Below are 18,067 nucleotides of genomic sequence, written 5' to 3'. Positions count from 1 at the left end.
TAAATATTTTTGTAGATATTATTGTACTTTTTGTCGTTCAAGCGTGACGTCGAAACCTGCATGCGTTTTTCACGATTTTCACCCTCTCAACGTGGTTTGCGACACCATGTTCCATTGTAATTTTTGTTCCTCTTGATGTCTACTAACAACCTTCTGAGTCTGTCGGTCCATTAAAGGAACACCCCGTATATAAAAAGTAATACTGAAATTATTTGGTCTTTATTCCCTTTTTAAAATTGATGATTCAGTTTATGAAACTTCGAGAAAGACACACACGTATAATTTCTGTATTCTGTTCATTTTTCCGATGATTCCAAAATCCTTATTTACCAGCTTGAAATTACACGATGTTATGAAGCTTAATTAATTAAACGAGGTTGATTCGAGTTTTTACGAACTCTTGAGCTTCCCTTCTCTCATTTTGTTAAAATTATCAGTTTAGTTAGAATATTTTGGATAATTCCAAGTTGAAGGGAAAAGAAGAATCTCGAGAGATTATAAACAGTTCGGGGGAATAAAAATTCTGCAACCGAAAGTTTGATTTAGTGAAGTTGTTAAACTTCCGTAAAAACGAGTTTTTTCTTATGGTTTTTTTTTTTTTTTTTGAATCAGAAGAGCTGGTTCCAAATTCGTGCGACACAGGAGCGGATCCAGGGAAATGTGTTGCAAGGGAAAATTCACGAACATCACTTCACTCCAATTTCAAATATAGATGACAGCACTGAAAATTCGCACGCAACACTAGATGTGCACTCAGACTGTTTATTATATACACGTTGTTTCAGACTGCCATAAGGCTGGGCTGGAAACGAAAGTTCGGTGGCAGAGTCCTGGCATTCATTCATATATATTAACAGAATTTTCTTTCAAATGAAAAAAAAAAGGTTCTAAATTGTTTTGTTATTCAGTTTCACGATAATCACAATTTCTAAGCATTATAATTAAATAAGTTAAATTGATTTTCAGTAACAAAAAACAGAAACATTAAATCAAAATTTATAACTCAAATACAGGGTCGATGCTATCTACCGCCCAATAATGACACACGTGATTCCGGGTGAAAAAATAATATGGAAAACTGTTATATCCGTTTCAAAGGATCGGACAAACATTGAGTTATAATGAAATTACGAATTTTTTGTGAGGTGTCATTTTTGTAACGGTCAACTACAATGCGGGACAAAATTATAAGACACTCTTAAATTTAAGTGAAATCACAAGAAGGAGAGAAGTAAAAAAATATCAAAAACTTCAAGCTGTTTTATGATGGTGCAAAATAACTTTTTACTATACATATTATGTATATTACGAACTTAAAAAATGTTTTCACATTATTTTATAGAAAAACAAAACATGTAGTATAGATAAAATTATGACGCATACTGACTTTTTGGTGGAAAAGTAAAATAAAATTTAAACAAATTACACATACAAATTTACCGAAATCAAAATCAATATTTTGTACAATAACCTCTATTGCTGATCAAAGCAAGAATCGTGACATGGATTCAACCAAATCAACGAGAGTGTCACCGGAGACATCATTCCAAGTCTGTGATATGGTGATTTTTAGATGCTCGATGGAAGAAAATTGCGTCCTATCTGCGTATTCTAATCTGCAAAGGATGGCTCACTATTTTCTCATGGGTTGAGGTCAGGGGAACGAGCTGGCCATGAAAAGACATTGATGTTTTCTTGCTTGCACCATTGCTTTGTGTAACTTGCACATGTATTGGTACATTATCTTGTTGGAATACGTGATATTAGCCTCAAAGAACTTCTTTATATATACGGAGTTGCTCCGGCAAAAGTTTTACAGTTTTTCGAGTTCATCCTTGAGGGTAGAAAAACTACATCAGTCTTTCCTTGGACAGAAAAGGCTTCCCCCAACCATCACCCACCATTAATTGCTGTGTTCCAGACTTCAAATCATGCCAATATGAAAATCTGCATCAACAAGATTGAATTTTTTTTTCATCGGAGAACACAACAGAATACCACTGATGACAGTTCAAGGCATTGTACGTTTTTCTAGAGTTAAACGATCCTGTTTATGTTTCAAAGTGTTAATTGAGGCTTTTTCTTCATTTTTTCATGAATTTGATATTACTTGTAGAATTTAAAACTCTTGAAATTGTTCGCTGTGAGCACTGTAGTTGTAAGGTACATGCTGTATTTCTGGATGGCATTTTGCTCCTTATTGCTAGAGCACAAATATTGCGCCCGAACGTTTATTTACAAAGCCACATATTCCACGGTTTAAAACATTTGTGATGGCACATCGAGAATATCCAATTTTATTTGCTACATACGTTTTCGAAATGCGGGTGCCATGCAACAGGTAAATTTCACGAATTTCACTTTCTTGCAGCTCTGTACCCCGTGGCATTTTTTCTATCGATCGGGGGGGTGGGGGGTGGAGGAGTAGTTGTAAAGAAGGAATATTTTTATTGGTTTGGTATCCAGTGACGCAAAAAAAACAAAAACTGATTTGCATAAAGTAACGCAGTGCTACGCTACTGTAAAATGTCTTCCATTTCTGTCTCACAAAAAATTCACAAAAATATTAAAATATCCAAAACTCGGACGTCCTTCCAATTCTTTTCATTTTTTTTCGTGAATATTCATGGCATCTTATAATTATGTCTCGTAATGTAAGCACCAAATAACCAACGAATGCAAACTTTTTCCTCAGCAGAAGATCGCAGGCTTTTTGAAAACAAACTGAAATATTCAATCCCGTCGAAGCCAAGATAATTTATTTTCATTTACGACTATAGGCGCTTTTATCTCTTCGCGTAGAGCAACGTTAATTCTGTTACTATGTGCTACATTCGCCATACTACATTGGCAAATTTATCACCAGATTTGTGAAGCGTTAGCCAAACGAGGATCTATTGGAAAAATTGTTTTCCCAAGATTAATACACTTTTTTTACCAAAATGTGGAAATCTGTTCTCCTTCACTATCTAGTCAAATTTTTTGACGGAAGGTGCATACAGTGCATAGTGATAATTTTTTACGCTGTCGTTTTAATCAGAGATTGCATGTTGATCAATAAATTAGGGCAATATCTTTTGAGTTATTTTAAATTTTCATCGAAACTGAGAGATAGATGGCTTCTTTTCTCAGTCCTAGGTATGAAAAAAACAGACATTTTCACGATATTATGCCACGGTGAACTCAAGATAAGTCATCTGGTTTCTGCTGGGACTCGAACCCAGACCCTCTTGCAAAACCGGGCAAGCATACAACCACCTACGCAACTGGGACACGACCCTGCCTCCTTATTTCACGCACTGGGGCGTGAGGTGCTGAAGTAGAGGCACTGCATAGTAGCCTCTCTAAACTTGAGGAAATGTTGTAGATGGTATCATGCATGAGGATCTGGGTTCGAGTCCCGACGGAGATCAGATGAATTTTCTTCCCAAGTTCATCTCGGCATAATATCTAGAAAATGTGTGTTTCCGTTTCATCGGAAACTGTTGCGCGTAAAAAGCTTCAATGAAGAATGTAAAAATGGCAGCTTGAGACGAAGGTGTGGCTGGTGGAAACAGTAAAATAATAACAACGATTCACAGTCAGCAACTTTTGGTCTAATCAATTATTTTATGAATCGACATATTCAAAATAATTTTTGGTTTCGGAATTTTTTTCTTTCGATTTTATTCATCGAGTCACATTTTTATACCGATTTGTACATATGCAAAAAAATTGCAACATGTAAAAATCTTTGTTGCAATAAAGATTTTTCTTTTCCTTGTGAATTGCAGTTGATGTTTATATCGCGCTGAAATATTAATAAATTTACTTTACGTTTTTACGAGGAAGATTTTGGCAATTTCGAAATTTATTCCAGCCTGCATGATCCGCGCAGAACTTTTCCAAATCAAGTTATCTTTCGGGGCGGTTGTCTGGGCCTCTCTTAGCAGAGACGACTCTCGCCGTATCAGGTAGGCATTACTAATTTTGCCGCCACTTTGAGATGATCTCTGTTGTATTCCGTTTCTTAATTTTTTTTCCGGAAAAAAATCATTCCCTCCCCTTAGCTCTCAATTTTCAAAATGAAATTCATCTCTTTACTGTTTGTTCTCTAAATATGGTTTTGAGTATTGTTTCATACACACTCATAACCTAAATGAGAGGTCGTAAAAATTTTAAACTGTATTTATTGGACTTCATTGTGACAATTTGTAACTGTGATCAACGATGATTTCATTCAACAAGCTTATTGTGTTGATCAAGTTGTTGCAGAATTGCAATAAAAAGCGGTGGTGCACTCATGACCCCCACACAACTAGGCAGGGTGTCTAGACTGGGATCTTTTGCTTTATAATTGACTTGAGTCACAGGGCTAGACACGTGCCCCCCCCCCCCGTGTGAGGACACTGATGCAGGGCCAAGCGATTTTCCCGAGACCATACCAGGCAAATTTACATGCATACTCCTCGAAAATTTCAACTATATCTTATTTTTTTTGAGGCTCCTCTTTTCTTGAGCCCCGGACCGTGGCCGGGTGGGCCCATGCATTAAGACGGCACTACATGGATATAATATGTAAATCTTGGAAAACTTCAAAGTTAGGACTGGGAAAAAATCTCATCACACAAAAAATTCTTAGTGATACATTTCTCATTCGAACGAGACAAATCAAATGAACACAAACATTGTGCGCAATTTGATCCAAGGATTGAAATTTTTATTTTTACGTATAAGGCGGATATTCCACTATAAAAATTTCGTAAAAGTTTCTTAATAAAACGGATCATTCAAGTATTACGTCAGCATCGATGGGGGGTTTCTCATTTTGCTGACTTTTGATGGGGAGGGGGTGGGGTTTGGATGATGCTTACGTCATCAACCCTCCTTTATGAAGATATGAAATATTCTTAATGACATCTCATTCGGTGCGCCAAAAATGGGGGAAAAAACCCATTGATAGTTATTTGACACCTGAACTAACAATCTCCCTATTGATAAGTCCCCTACAGAGCCACTTTAGTGATCTCTAAATGTTTCACGGATCCTTCAAGTGCTCTGGAAATGTGTCCGGGTTGCTTAAATGTTCTGGAGATGTGTCCGGGTTGCTTAAATGCTTTGGAACTGTGCTACGCATCACTCAAATGATCCGTAATTATGCCACGATCACTTAAATAATCTGGGAATGTTCCGTGGGTAACTTGAGTGATATAGAATCGCACTGAGGGCTGCTTAAGTGCTCTAAAACTGTGCCCACATGTCACTCAAGGGATCTCTAAATGTGCCACGGATCGTTTAAGTGTTCTGGAACTTAACGCGATCTTTGAATGTGAAAGTGATCTTTGAGGCCTACTTCAGTGATTTGAAAATGTGCCACGGGCCACTTAAACGTTTTGGAATTGTGCCACGGGTCATTTAAGCGATTTGTAAATGTGCCGCTTAGTTCATTTTCACAAAATTAGGTTTGGGGGGGGGGGGCAAGCCATATCAGATAACCTTCAGAACCACATTTGGTGTGCGGGTCAAGGGTTTACCACATATGGCGGGCCGCAATGAATTTCTTAAAGAGAAATTTTGAGTTCATACCCTTCAAATAGCATTGAAATTAACAGAAATCGACTATAACTACATATAGAGGTATTTTCTTTCGAAGTTTTAATTATTTTTAAAAATATTTTTTGCATTAAAAATTTTTTTTTTCGTCTGGGGGTGGGGAAGTGTAGGACCCCCTATGCTCCCTTTCCGCGTACGTTTCTGATCCCACTTTGATCATTTCTGTCGCACCACGGTCATTTTCTGCACACGAGGGCTAATTAGACCGGGACCTACAATTTATTGCCGATTCCGAACGGCAGGCTTGTTTTTTATACTCATCGAGAGGTTGGTGCGCTAACATCTCGATAGGGGGCAGTGCTGATGAAATTTTGCTGACTTGGGGGGAGGGGGGTCAGAGTTTTGCTGACAAGGGGGAGTCATAAATGGCTAAAAATTTGCTGACGTAATACTTGAACGGCCTCAAAATTGCAAAATGCAACCGATAAGTGTATCGGTAGGCCCCTTACACACGGAGCGGATCCGCATGCCTTTTCCCACGAGCACATATTTGCGGGCGTTTCGCCCACATCTTTAGACTCATTTTGTTTCCCCCAGTGAACGCTGTACGTGAATAGCGCGTTGTTTTTTAACAGTATTTAATTTTTTTAAAGTTTTATTCTATTATTGAAAAATGAAATTGTGAAGCACGGGAAAAAAGGAAGGTTCTACCTGTAGTAAAAATATTCTTAAAATACAAGATTCATCGAAAGACTGGTTATTTGTGGAGATGAAGATTCATCACTGTGGCGACAGTGATGAATTTTCTTCCTTGTAATCTTCATCTCCACAAATAACCAGTCTTTCGATGAATCTTGTATTGAAAAGTGGAGAGGACGTTTCTATATGTATTCTTAAAATATTTTAATATAAATTGCTGGCAGGCATTATATATATATATATACACACACGCATGCTAATGTTTTTCACTAAAATGCTTTTTTCTCAAAACTAAGTTTTTTGTTAGATAAGGAACATTTTTTCAAACATCACTCACTCAAATGTCTTGAAACTCTGTGTGTCTCTCAACACTATGGTGTTACATACCGTGAACTGGGGTGACTTTGTTCCAAGGTTCCGACTATGTGCTATTCACGGATTTTAGGACGCAAGCGCTTCCTGGGAGCGTATGCATGAACGATAGGTTTCAACATTTTTCATGCCGATTCAGGAGCTCTAGGTGACTCACCGACAGCATTCATTGCATCATCTGCTGTCCGCTGTTGTCTAGAGAAGGTTACATTGTGATTTACACGAAATTTTTCAAGTGCGTGTAAATCTCTCCAGGTGCCGACAATATGTGTTTCGTGGACGCTAGGTAATTTAATATTTGTATGTGTAAGTTACTTACGATAAGAAATACCTATTTGAATTGTAAAAATACAGTATTTTGGCAGAAATATGATGCATAAACAAAAAATAGGGATTCAGGTGGTGACTTTGGGCCACCTGTTTTTTTAGAGTTTTTACCCTTTTTTCACTAGTTTGTTATTATCCCAGCAATGGTTCGCAAGTATGTGTGGAAACTGGGTAGCCGCCCCTACCTCAATTATTCAATTGAAACACTTGAAGAGGCTCTTAGTGTGATAAGAAACAAATAGATGGTCACCATTTTTGATCATATTGGGGAGGTGTATGTAAGGGCTATGAAAAAAGAAAGTAGACAAATTTTACTCGTGGCCTCACCCAGCCGACGAAATTTGGTATCCGAGGTGCCGAATCATAATGAAAATTAAGAAACCTTCATCTATTGGCAGGAACAACAACTTTGTAGTGGATTCGAAGAAATGAATGTTATATTTATAGTGTGTTATGCTCTTTTTTAAAGAAGAGTCGTATATTTTCGTGTTTGAAGTCTTCTTTATTTTTGTGAATGTTTCAGGGAATTCAAATTTTCCAAAAACAGTAAAAATAAATGCTTTATTTACTTAAAAATGTCAATAAACTTATTTTTAGGTTTTAGAGATTATTTTATTTAAAAATGCAAAAATGACCTAATTGTGGGCAGACATAATTTTCCAAAGGGTTCCAAGTAAAGTTAACAACCGGAATTCAATAAAACTGGGTGTAACGGGCGATAAAAAGTGATGGCACATAGTTGCCATCCCCCAGTGGGTTATTATGTGCCACGCGAAAAAAATTCGCTGTCCAAAGCTGAGATGTGAGGCTACTTTTAATAAAATTCCCAGCAGCCTAGGCAAAGCATAAGGGAAGAAGACAACAGGGAAAAACCTCAAAAGAAGCACGAAGTTACCTCAGTTTACGGTACTTTAACACGAGCTTTTAGGATTTTAATTGATGGGTTTTTTCATTCAATTTTAACTTCAGCAACATGCTACTTCTTCAAAAATCACCAAATTTTACCCTTATTTTGTGCCATAATTTTTTTAAAAATAATTTCAATAAAAAATCCTCGCGTGTTAAAGTATGCAACACGTAGGCAGTTAAAATTGCTTTATCTCAGAAGGAAACGGATGGATATGGGTACAACTTTTTGATGAACAGGGACCTTCATATGGTGTTTTTAAGGGTATTTGTGGCAAATATAATTGAAAAATTTCCATGCAAAGTCATCTTTAAAAGTAGCCAAAGATGCGGACGAATTATACCCTGCCCCGCGTCGTGTGAATAGCTTCATATAACCTAATGTACAAAACCTGTATGTGCGGATGCGGAGCCCGCACTTAGGTTTTGACACATGCGGACGACGTTCGGATCCGCATCGGAAGTTGTTGATTTTATCCACATTTTAAATATTGCATTTCAAAATGGTTTTGGAAAAAAAAAATGAAATGCAGCATATTCAGTCATAAACCAAACAGTTCAACAATATTTTACGTACTCTCGCTCAAAAGAGCGGCATTTTCAGTTATTAAGGTATTGGCAGCACCAGTATAACACGAAACAAAAGCATAACTATGCCAACATTACTACGTTAGGGCCATGCTGATCCACAAACACAACACATTCCTGCATCTACCAATGCGTTAGATATTTCCCAGAAAAATGTGAACACTTCCAATTTGCGGGCACATTCCGCATCGTCTGAAAGGCTCTGCATGTACCAATATAGTTAAAACTTCTTCCGGACCCGTATCCGCTCCGTGTGAAAGGGCCCTTACATTCTAGCGAATAATAATAACCTAACGGAAAATTCTTTTCTCCCTCATTTAGGCTGTATTTTCCCATTTTTTTCCTCCCACTTTAGAATTTTTTTCCATTTTTGGAATTTAAATATCTCAGCAAATATTTAACTTAAAAACGTGGAATTTTTGTTATTGGCCTAAGGAGAGACAGGAAAACAACTTTTTAATGGGTTTTGAAAGTTAAGCACAGAATGTCCACCTAAAAGTTAAATTTTTTTATTTTAACAACTATACAATCTCTTGCGATGTGAATGACGTATCTGAGGTCCACACGTTATTTGGATACTTTGTCTAATTGGAAGTATGCCTTTTAGAAGCAAATAAATTGTGGTGCCAGCTGTTAACTATTGTAGGAAGCTATCGAACAGCTGCTGAAAAGGAAAAGATGTATCGTGACTTCGTGCTCGAGTAACGGACGACTGTTTGAGAACGTTAGTTCGAACAGCAACGGGAGAGAATTGATTGAGAAATGGCGGAGTAAAGTAGTCGTATTGAGGCTACGCATATTAACGTTCTAAGTTCGAATGAAGTTTGTTTTTGAAATCGTTAGGAAAAGTCCAGATTACATTGATTTCAAGCCGTGGCCATTTCCTTGGGAGCCAACACTATGCACCCTGTATATTTTGTTTCTGAAGATTTTTTTTTAATGTTCTCAAGGGGGGAAGTTTTAACCCTACGATGCATTATTTGTTTTATTTTGAGCTGATAATTTTTCGAATAATTAATGAAGCCTATAGAAAGCCGGGAAAAATATTTAAAAATATCTATTCCGAATTGCACTCCTTATACAGGGTCTTAAAGAGGACGTAAAATAGCATATAAAATAGATATTGAAGTATTATTACTTTCCAAATACAGAACTACCGTCTTTGAGATTCAAACTATAGAAAGAAAAAAAAAACTTGGGTTGCAAACTTCAACGTGAAAAAAAGAAATGCAAATAAATCATTTCGACCCTACAGTGTGCACGATTTTCATTTTTGACAAGTTACAAAATACTTACATTTCTTTTTTTAACTAAGGAGTTTTACTGCCATCCATGAATGGCTTTCGAAAGAAAATGAGAAAGGAGAATAATATGAAAATGTTTCAAACATGAAGTTGTCAATCCACTGTAGGGTTAATAGTTTCAAGGTAAATTCAAGGTAAATTAAATAATGAATAAGGAAAATTATTCTTTTGCGTCTACGCGCGTGATGATATAAAAGAATGCGAAGTCGAAGATACCTGTTTTTGGATTCTTAAAAAAAAAAGTGCTGTTAATCAATTAAATCAATTAAAAAGTTAATCTGATTTTCTGTGAATTTCTATAAAGCCTGGAGCCAACTATTAGAAAACCTATTTATGAAACCCCCTATTTATGAAATATCTTGCTTAAATCTATCGTTTTATCTCACTTTGGTCCCCACTCAGAAATAAATTGTTGTCAACGGTCCTGCCTGGAGCCTAACATTTTCTTACATGTTCGTGGCATCTGTATAAAAAGGGGAGCTCTAACGAATATAAAATATTGTCTTCCTCCAAGTCACCTTGCAATCATTAAACATTTCGCTAATAAAAACGACCAGTATTTAACGAATTGATTTGTTACATTAATTACCATCCACACAGTCAAAACAGTAGGTCTGCTTACCAAAGAAAACTTCTATCAAGGTTGTAAGATATAATCACTAAGCACTATGAACACAGTTTTGCAATGCTTTCATGAAACCTTAAAACACAGATTATGATAAAAGTGGGGGGGGGGAAGGCAGGTAATATTATGTAAGAGATTTTGCCGCCATTTTTAATCATGGAGGCTGATCTGGTGGCTGGACTTGGAATCGGCTGTTTATTTCATTTACAGTGGCTGTGGCGTCATCTGAAATAAGAAATTAGAGTATGCACCCAGTTTGCGGTATACAACGTATCCCGTTTTATTTGCTTGTAAGGCAACGTGGGGATCATTGGGGGAAAAATGAAATGACTTCAGACAAATAAATATTCGCTGTAGTACAACGGATAGTATCGGAGAGCTATTGGCTGATGGAAAAAATAAGTCCAGTTTTTAGATTTTGCCAATGCAAAATTTTGAGTCGTGAAATATAGGTAAAAGTTATTTTAGAGATTTTTAACTCCTACAGTAGGTTTACTGATATTTGGATTACTGGTTCGTGGTTCATAACTGTTCATTAGAATTTGTAATTAATTATTTCATGGTATGAACTGCAGTACTCCATCAAAATGTTTTTGGTGGACTTGATGACTTTTGCCACGCCAACGATATTCAACTTGGTTATCATTCGCAGTTAGACCGGGATTACGTATAAAAGTTTTACAAAAATCCCTTTATAAAACTTGACAAATGCAACCAATAAGCTTATCTGTCGCATTTGCTTGAATGTAACCAATAAGCGAAGTGGTTGCATTTTTCAAGTTTTATAAAATAACTTTTATAAACTTTTATAGTGTAATACATGGCTGAACAAATCTATTGTCCGGCATGTCCGGAGCATCCATTTTTGTATACAATTTTTTGTAAAAATCCAAAAAACAGGGGTAACATTTCTGTGGTTTATGGGAAATTTTGAGAGTTCAAACAAACGGGAAATGCAAAAGAAATACACGATGCATAGAGATAACAGGACGCATGACATTTTACTGTCGAACCGTTGATACTAGAAGTATTCTTCCAGTTATAGAAGAAGTATATCCAAATAACTTGTAGTATGTATCTGCATATTTTCACGAAGAGATAGCAGAACATTCGTTTTGAATGCGTGGGAAAAATTCGTTCAAAAGGAAAAATCAAACATTGTTTTTCGGTCGTGAAAAGTATTGATTCAGACATGTATTTTTGCAAGTTACATGCCCTGTCAGGCATGTGAATGTTTTTAGATTTGTCCATCCTGGTGTAAGGCTGGAATTACTCTATAGAAATTTGATAAAAGATCTTTTACAAAACTTAAAAAACAACAATAACCATTAAATTCACTCGAATTTAATTAAAATTTCCTATTAATTAAATTGAAATTTAATTTAAAATGAAAAATCAATGCGAAATGAAAAATGCATTGTAAAAGTTGGAGCCTAGACTCGAATGTTTCCATTGCGAATTTTCATTCGATGCAAGACTGTCAGCATCGAGCTGAACGTTCTGGACATTCTTGGGTTCTGGAGATTATCTTTTCCATCAGCATAAATATGAGACACGAAAATGGACTGACCACATCACATAAGAGGACACCTAAGAAACCTGCTGGGTTGTGTCAAAGTCTCCTAGATAGACAATAGATATAATAGTGTCTCGGAGGCTTTGACCAGTTTGTCTTTTTTCGCAATGCGTGTTTAGAGTTTTATAAAACTTATTTTCAGATTTCGAATCGTACCTGGAACGAATTAAATGATTTTCTGTAGAAACATATGGGAAATCGCGTTTCGGCTGACGAACGTGATTTCATCTTATATATAAATGTGAAAGTATGTATGTATTAGGCTGACCATATTTCCTCGAGAGAAATACGGGACATTGGGATTCCAAATACGGGAAAATGCGGGACATCGCCAATTATCGCCAAAAATGACGCCAAAACCGAACAAAGTCACCAAATATTGTTGAAATAACGAGAAATCACAATGGCGGGAAATGCAGCATTACTGCAAATTGCTGTGGATTGAAAAGAATTCCACGAAAAAAAACGTTCACCAAGACAAATGTGGGAGATTCATATACTCATTTATAGTTGCAGTTATCATAATATAATTTATAAGTTGAAAATAATTTAAATCTTCGATTTCAATAAAGAATAAAAATTCAAGTAGGCTTCGTGCAAAATACGGGAAAAACCGGGACACTTTTGCTAAAAAGTCGGGACAGCCAAAAAAACTGAAAATACCGGGACTGTCCCGGGAAATACGGGACGTATGGTCACCCTAGTATGTATGTATGCTCTTTATACAAATCTACAGTTTTAGGCCGATCGTCGCCAGATTTTGCATATATACCAAACAGGACCGGGATTGAACCGTAGGCTACTTTAAAAGTTCGTCAGAGCTGGGCAAATGCCCGAAATGGGCGAAAAACTGTCGGGCAACAATGGTTTTGGGGCCTCAACAATCACTTTCGGAACGTTTACTTTGGTTACCGTGGTTTCCAACAATGCGTTTCAGACGTGAATATATGCCTTTACAATGGTTTGCCACACCTTTAATTCTATTATTATAACAGTTTATTCATTTATAACGGTTTGTCACTCTTTTCTAATCCTCCCAGTAATTGAAGAAAACCCGGGAAGAGTGCCGGGTTTTTCTGCTAGCCTATATACAGGGTTTCCTGTAAGTGCTAATGCGGCCTTTATCTCATCAACCGCCCATCGTATAGGTATAGTTTCAGTTTAAAAAATGCTTAAAAGGCGTTTGAATAATATTCGCTGCACAAGCTGGACGTATGACGTCGCTGACAAAACTGGGAATAAAAATGTTCAACGCCAACTGATGAACTCAATGCTTGCCTCAAATCATCAACACTCTGGCACGAAGTTAAAAAATTATCATTATCCACAAACATGCGAGTTCAACTGCAAAATGATTCAGCACTGCTATCATTTTCACATCAGTTGACCAACCAGTAGACCCAAGCACTGGACCGATTACGTTCCCAAATGGATTTTGCCAGTTGTTAAACTCAGTTCAAGAACTTGCAGACAAAGTCTTCCCAAACATTCAACAAAATGACCAAAACCATGAGTGGCTTTCTTAGAGCGATTCTGGCACCGAAAAATGACAGTGTGAACAAGATCAACGAAAAAATCCTAAAAATTATTCCGGGAGACTCCACATCTTACAAATCGGTTGACACTGTCACAGACATTTAGTTCTGTATCCTGCAGAATTTCTGAACTCCTTTGGATATTCCGGGTGTGCCACCATACAACTTGACCCTCAAAGTCGGATCACCTATAATGCTTTTAAGAAATTTGGAACTCTGCGTGAAGAATTTGCACAATTGCATCATTGAAGCAACAATTCTAACTGGATGTGAAAAAAGAAGTCTTCATTCCACGTATCCCAATTATGACCGAAGAAATGCCATTCACTTTCAAGCGATTACAGTTCCCGATTCGTTTAGCTTTTGCCATGACAATCAACAAAGCGCAACGCCAGTTGTTAGCAGTGGCAGGTATCAACTTACTTGAGCCCTGTTTTTCACACGGACACCTTTTCGTCACCTGTTCGCGTGTTGGTAATAGCGAAAATTTGTACATCTACACACCAGAGGGAAAAACAAAAAATATTGTGTATCCACAAGTGATTGCCTGAAGATTTCAATTAAAATATTTAAAAATAAAAGAATTTTCTCTTACTTGATGCAGAATTTTTTTTTGATTAAGAAATAATTAATAAGCCATACGTACATAAATTTTTTACGGGGCGGGCAACGTCGCCGGGTATCAGCTAGTCTATATATATAAAATTGATTTTCTGTCTGTGTATGTTCCCTATACAAATCTACAATTTTAGATCGATCGTCGCCAAATTTTGTATATATACCAAATGGGACCCGACTTGAATGATAGGCTACTTTATAATTTTACCAGAGCAGGGCAAATGCCCCAAATGGACAAAAAACTGTTGGGCAACAATGGTTTTTGGGCGTCAACAATCACTTGCGGAACATTTACTTTCGTGGTTCCTTAGCAATGCGTTTCAGACGTGTTTTATGCCTTTATAATGGTTTTCCACTTCATTCAATCCTCCCAGTAATGAGAGCTTTTTGAATAGACACCACCATTAGCATCCCTGAGGGTAAGGCAAAGGATGATCCCCATAGAAATCAGTGTTAAAATTGTCGATTTAACTGTAGAAACGCGGAATTTAGTGGGGTTTTCTGCTACATCAATAATTCCAAAAATTTTAATTTTTGATTTCTCGATTTTTGAAATATTGAGTTCGCTTAGAAATACGAAGCCCAGGAGATTAAATATGAAGTGATTAGCCGGACCTACTTTTGAGCTCGATATCCATGCAATAGCATTAATTTCAGCTTTTTATTTATATGTTCTCAAGCATGAAAATTAATGTATTCGTATTATCTTTTAATATTCAACTGCATAAATTCATATAGTTTAGGTTGTTTTAAAATTAATTATGGGCCCGTAAAGTACATCGAAGAAACTTCACAGCTTTAATTAAGTATTTTTTGAAGCAGAAACAGGCAGATGCATAATTTGAAGTTCAAGGGGAAGGGGGAATCGAAATACCAGCGCCCCGTAAAAAAGAAAAAATATACTTTCTACGTTTCTTTAAATCTAGATTTGTTTCTTTGATGAGTCATGCAGGAAGTACCCATATTGGTTACATTAGATACGGTTTGTATGTCTCTCAAAGAAAGAGGGAAGATATCACGTGATCCAAAACGCCTCATTGAAGAATACCCGGGCAGCGCCGGGTATTATAGCTAGTAACGAATAAAATTCGTTAGCCGAGGTAATGCATTACTGTAGTTATATGTAATTTGAAAAGAAAGTTGAGAAATCTTCGTAGCAGAGGTGGTTCTTACGCGATCTTGCGGTAAACAGTTTTCTTCAACTCAGCTTCGTCGCTCATAAAGACAAAGTACCAGAAGTTCCTTGTTGACATTTGCTCTTTTTTGTGGTATGAACGACATCTGAGTGCTTTGATTGCCCTCCTCCCTATGATTCAGATGACCTCACCGACATTACAATGTACATCCACGATGATGAATTTGGAAGTTTCTCCGCTTCTTCCAACACAATATTATCTCTGGGTCATCATGAAGCTTATATAAGAGCTGCCGAGACATTTATTTTTTCTGTTCTTCTTCTTATGCGTCATAACGGCATTCATATAATGCCCTGAAATTTTAGGATTCAGATAGTTGTGGATATTTGCTCCGAAGGTAAGGTACGGTTTTCTTTCTCTGTTTTCATTTGAATCGCCCAATTGCAATTTTTCTCATGCCTTTGAAGCACCGAGTATAATAACTCGATTTATAATAAGAGATCTAAGACACTAAAAACATGACACTAAAATGGGGGGGGGGGCACAGATTCATACCCTCTCATTTGGTTTGAACAGGAATTTGTTCACTGTGAAGCACGTGATTCACGACAGAGTCATTTCAAAAATAAGGCCCATTTGGGTACAATGAAATTACGGAAAATTTGATTAATTTAGCTGTTTCTTGGGCACATGAAATACGATATTCCAACCTTATAGTTTCGTTCATTTTTGTGTGACACTGAATAAATGAAAAGTTTTGAATAATACCGTCAATAATGCGCCGCCTGGCAGTCGAGTGGTTAGGGAACTAGCTTCTCACTGTGCAGGTCTGGGTTCGAATCCCGGTTCGGGCATGGATGTTTACTAACACTAACAAATTCCCTGGACGGATCATGACGATCCCTTGGGATCGTGAGGATCACGTTATTATTATTATTAATACCGATTCCCGTATCCATAGTTACCAGATTTCTCGACGCAAAAAAGTGAATCAACGAAATCCCCAAAAAGGTTATGGCAACAGTTTTTTGGTGAAAAAACTATATGGGGAATAGAACAAGCCTGTAGGGAGGTGTACCCGCAAAATACTTTCGAAATCGAGGAACAAATGTTGCTAACGAGAAATCAAAAACGTGTGTGTATAGGGGAGGGCAAAAAAATAAATAAATAAATAATAATAATGACCTTGTAAGAAATAACGAGAGGAGATACGAAGGAGGTCAGTTTGGAACTATCAATGCATTTTTGTTTCGTTGATATATTTGCCTTTCTTCATGGATTAGATCGGCTGTTTTTTATTTCTGAGGCCGGCATTACGTTCTATAAAAGTTTGATAAAAGTTCTTTTACAAAACTCGAAAGAAACAAACAATAAGCCCACTGGTTACACCGAAACGTTTATTGGTTGCATTTTTCAAGTTTCATAAAAGAAATTTTCTAAAAATTCTCTCTATAGTGCATTCGGCCTGAGAAATTTTATTTCAAGTGTTTATTTTTTCTTTTTCAAGCGCGAGCGTTTGTTGTAAAATCTTTCCTTCCAACTAAATCATGCGATTAGCGTTGTTTTTCAATTTCGAAATGTAATTTGAGCTCTTCATCGATTCTGATATGAGAGTTAATGTTATTTCATAATTCTAAAGATCGTGATTTAAAAATTGATGGGACATTCGATAGGATAATAAAAATTTTACAATTTACTGGACATAATTATTACATTTTAATGTTATGTAGCAATTCACTTTAAGAGAATTAAGTTTGATTCAAAAGATTTTTTAATTACCGAAAACATATACTGGATAATATTCTCATTCATCGCAGAATTTGAGTGAATAGTTAGTGGTAATGAGACAATATCGTAGAAAAAGGTTGTGACTCGGTGAATTTTTATTTTCATGTGTAGCTTTCAATTTCTTGTCCGAAATGATATTTCTTCACCTTCTTCTGGTAGTTGGAATTAATGGAACTCCAATGCTGTTCGACGTATTTGCTCACAATGAACCGAAGTCAAATGATACCGAGGTAAGCGTATCTCTATATAGATTTACTAATTACTTTTAAGCGTTATCGAAATTATTTTTGAATTCGATGCGATCGGTCGCATATTCTTTCTCTCTCGTTCGTGTTTTCGCACAATGCAATGACTTTTATTTATTATTTTTTTTTTAGAGTTTGCAGTCATTTATGATTTGTTTTGCATTTTTAACGTATTTTAAGAACATAGTTTTAATTTGTATATAAAATTTGGATAGAGTACTTGCTAGTTTTATCGGAACCGTCACGTGTGGAAAGTATCATAACCATAACTTAGTTTAAGTGAGAGAAAAGCCTTCGAAAGTCTATTCAGGGATGCCCAAGGCAGATAAGACTGCAAAAACAAGACAGACGGGAGCGTATTGAGAATTATTTCCGACCCAGTAAAACACTTCCGCATTCATCAACTCCATTATCGCAACCAAAATAAGTAAACGTCAATTTTGATCGAAACTTTTAACGAAATTTTGATCTTCGGGAGGCACTGGATAAAGCAGGTGACGATTTTTATATCAAAGACGACTTGGAAGAATTAAAACAACTGATTCTTGCTAGCACGGACTTGTTATTACACGTCGATGAATAAGAAAATTTCAGGCCTTATAAACATGCCTGTCTCTCGTTACAGAGTATCTGATTACAGAAAAACGAGCACGTGAAAATTTGAAAGCAGAGAATGAACGTTTATCGATCGATCGAGAGAGAGAAGTGAATGGACTCGTAAAAACGTCTGAATTACGCGGAAGATTATGGCCGAAGAAATAATTTGCTATTTCGTAATTTGGATGTATCCAAAGGTTTTGGAGACATAGACATACG

General features: G+C 36.5%; 1 protein-coding gene across 2 annotated transcripts in view; it reads left to right on the top strand.

Annotated features, from left to right (window-relative positions):
* Window positions 1-15,504: 15,504 nt before the first annotated feature.
* Window positions 15,505-18,067, top strand: part of LOC149083308 (uncharacterized) — a 112,845-nt gene continuing 110,282 nt past the window's right edge. The window contains exons 1-2 of one of the 2 annotated variants that reach the window (XM_089236544.1): window positions 15,505-15,615; window positions 17,118-17,236. In XM_089236544.1, the coding sequence (XP_089092670.1) occupies window positions 17,138-17,236 (99 nt within the window). In that variant the 5' untranslated portion in view covers window positions 15,505-15,615; window positions 17,118-17,137. The remainder of the gene's footprint in view (window positions 15,616-17,117; window positions 17,237-18,067) is intronic. The other variant, XM_089236545.1, reaches the window with a different exon arrangement.

The sequence above is a fragment of the Pholcus phalangioides genome, unplaced genomic scaffold (genome assembly GCF_987345545.1).
Source record: "Pholcus phalangioides strain wild (caught in Gottingen) unplaced genomic scaffold, Ppha-v1.0 ptg000009l_1, whole genome shotgun sequence".
Lineage (NCBI taxonomy): Eukaryota > Metazoa > Arthropoda > Arachnida > Araneae > Pholcidae > Pholcus > Pholcus phalangioides.
The sequence above is the reverse complement of the archived record's forward strand: the minus strand, read 5'-3'. Positions and strand labels throughout refer to the sequence as shown.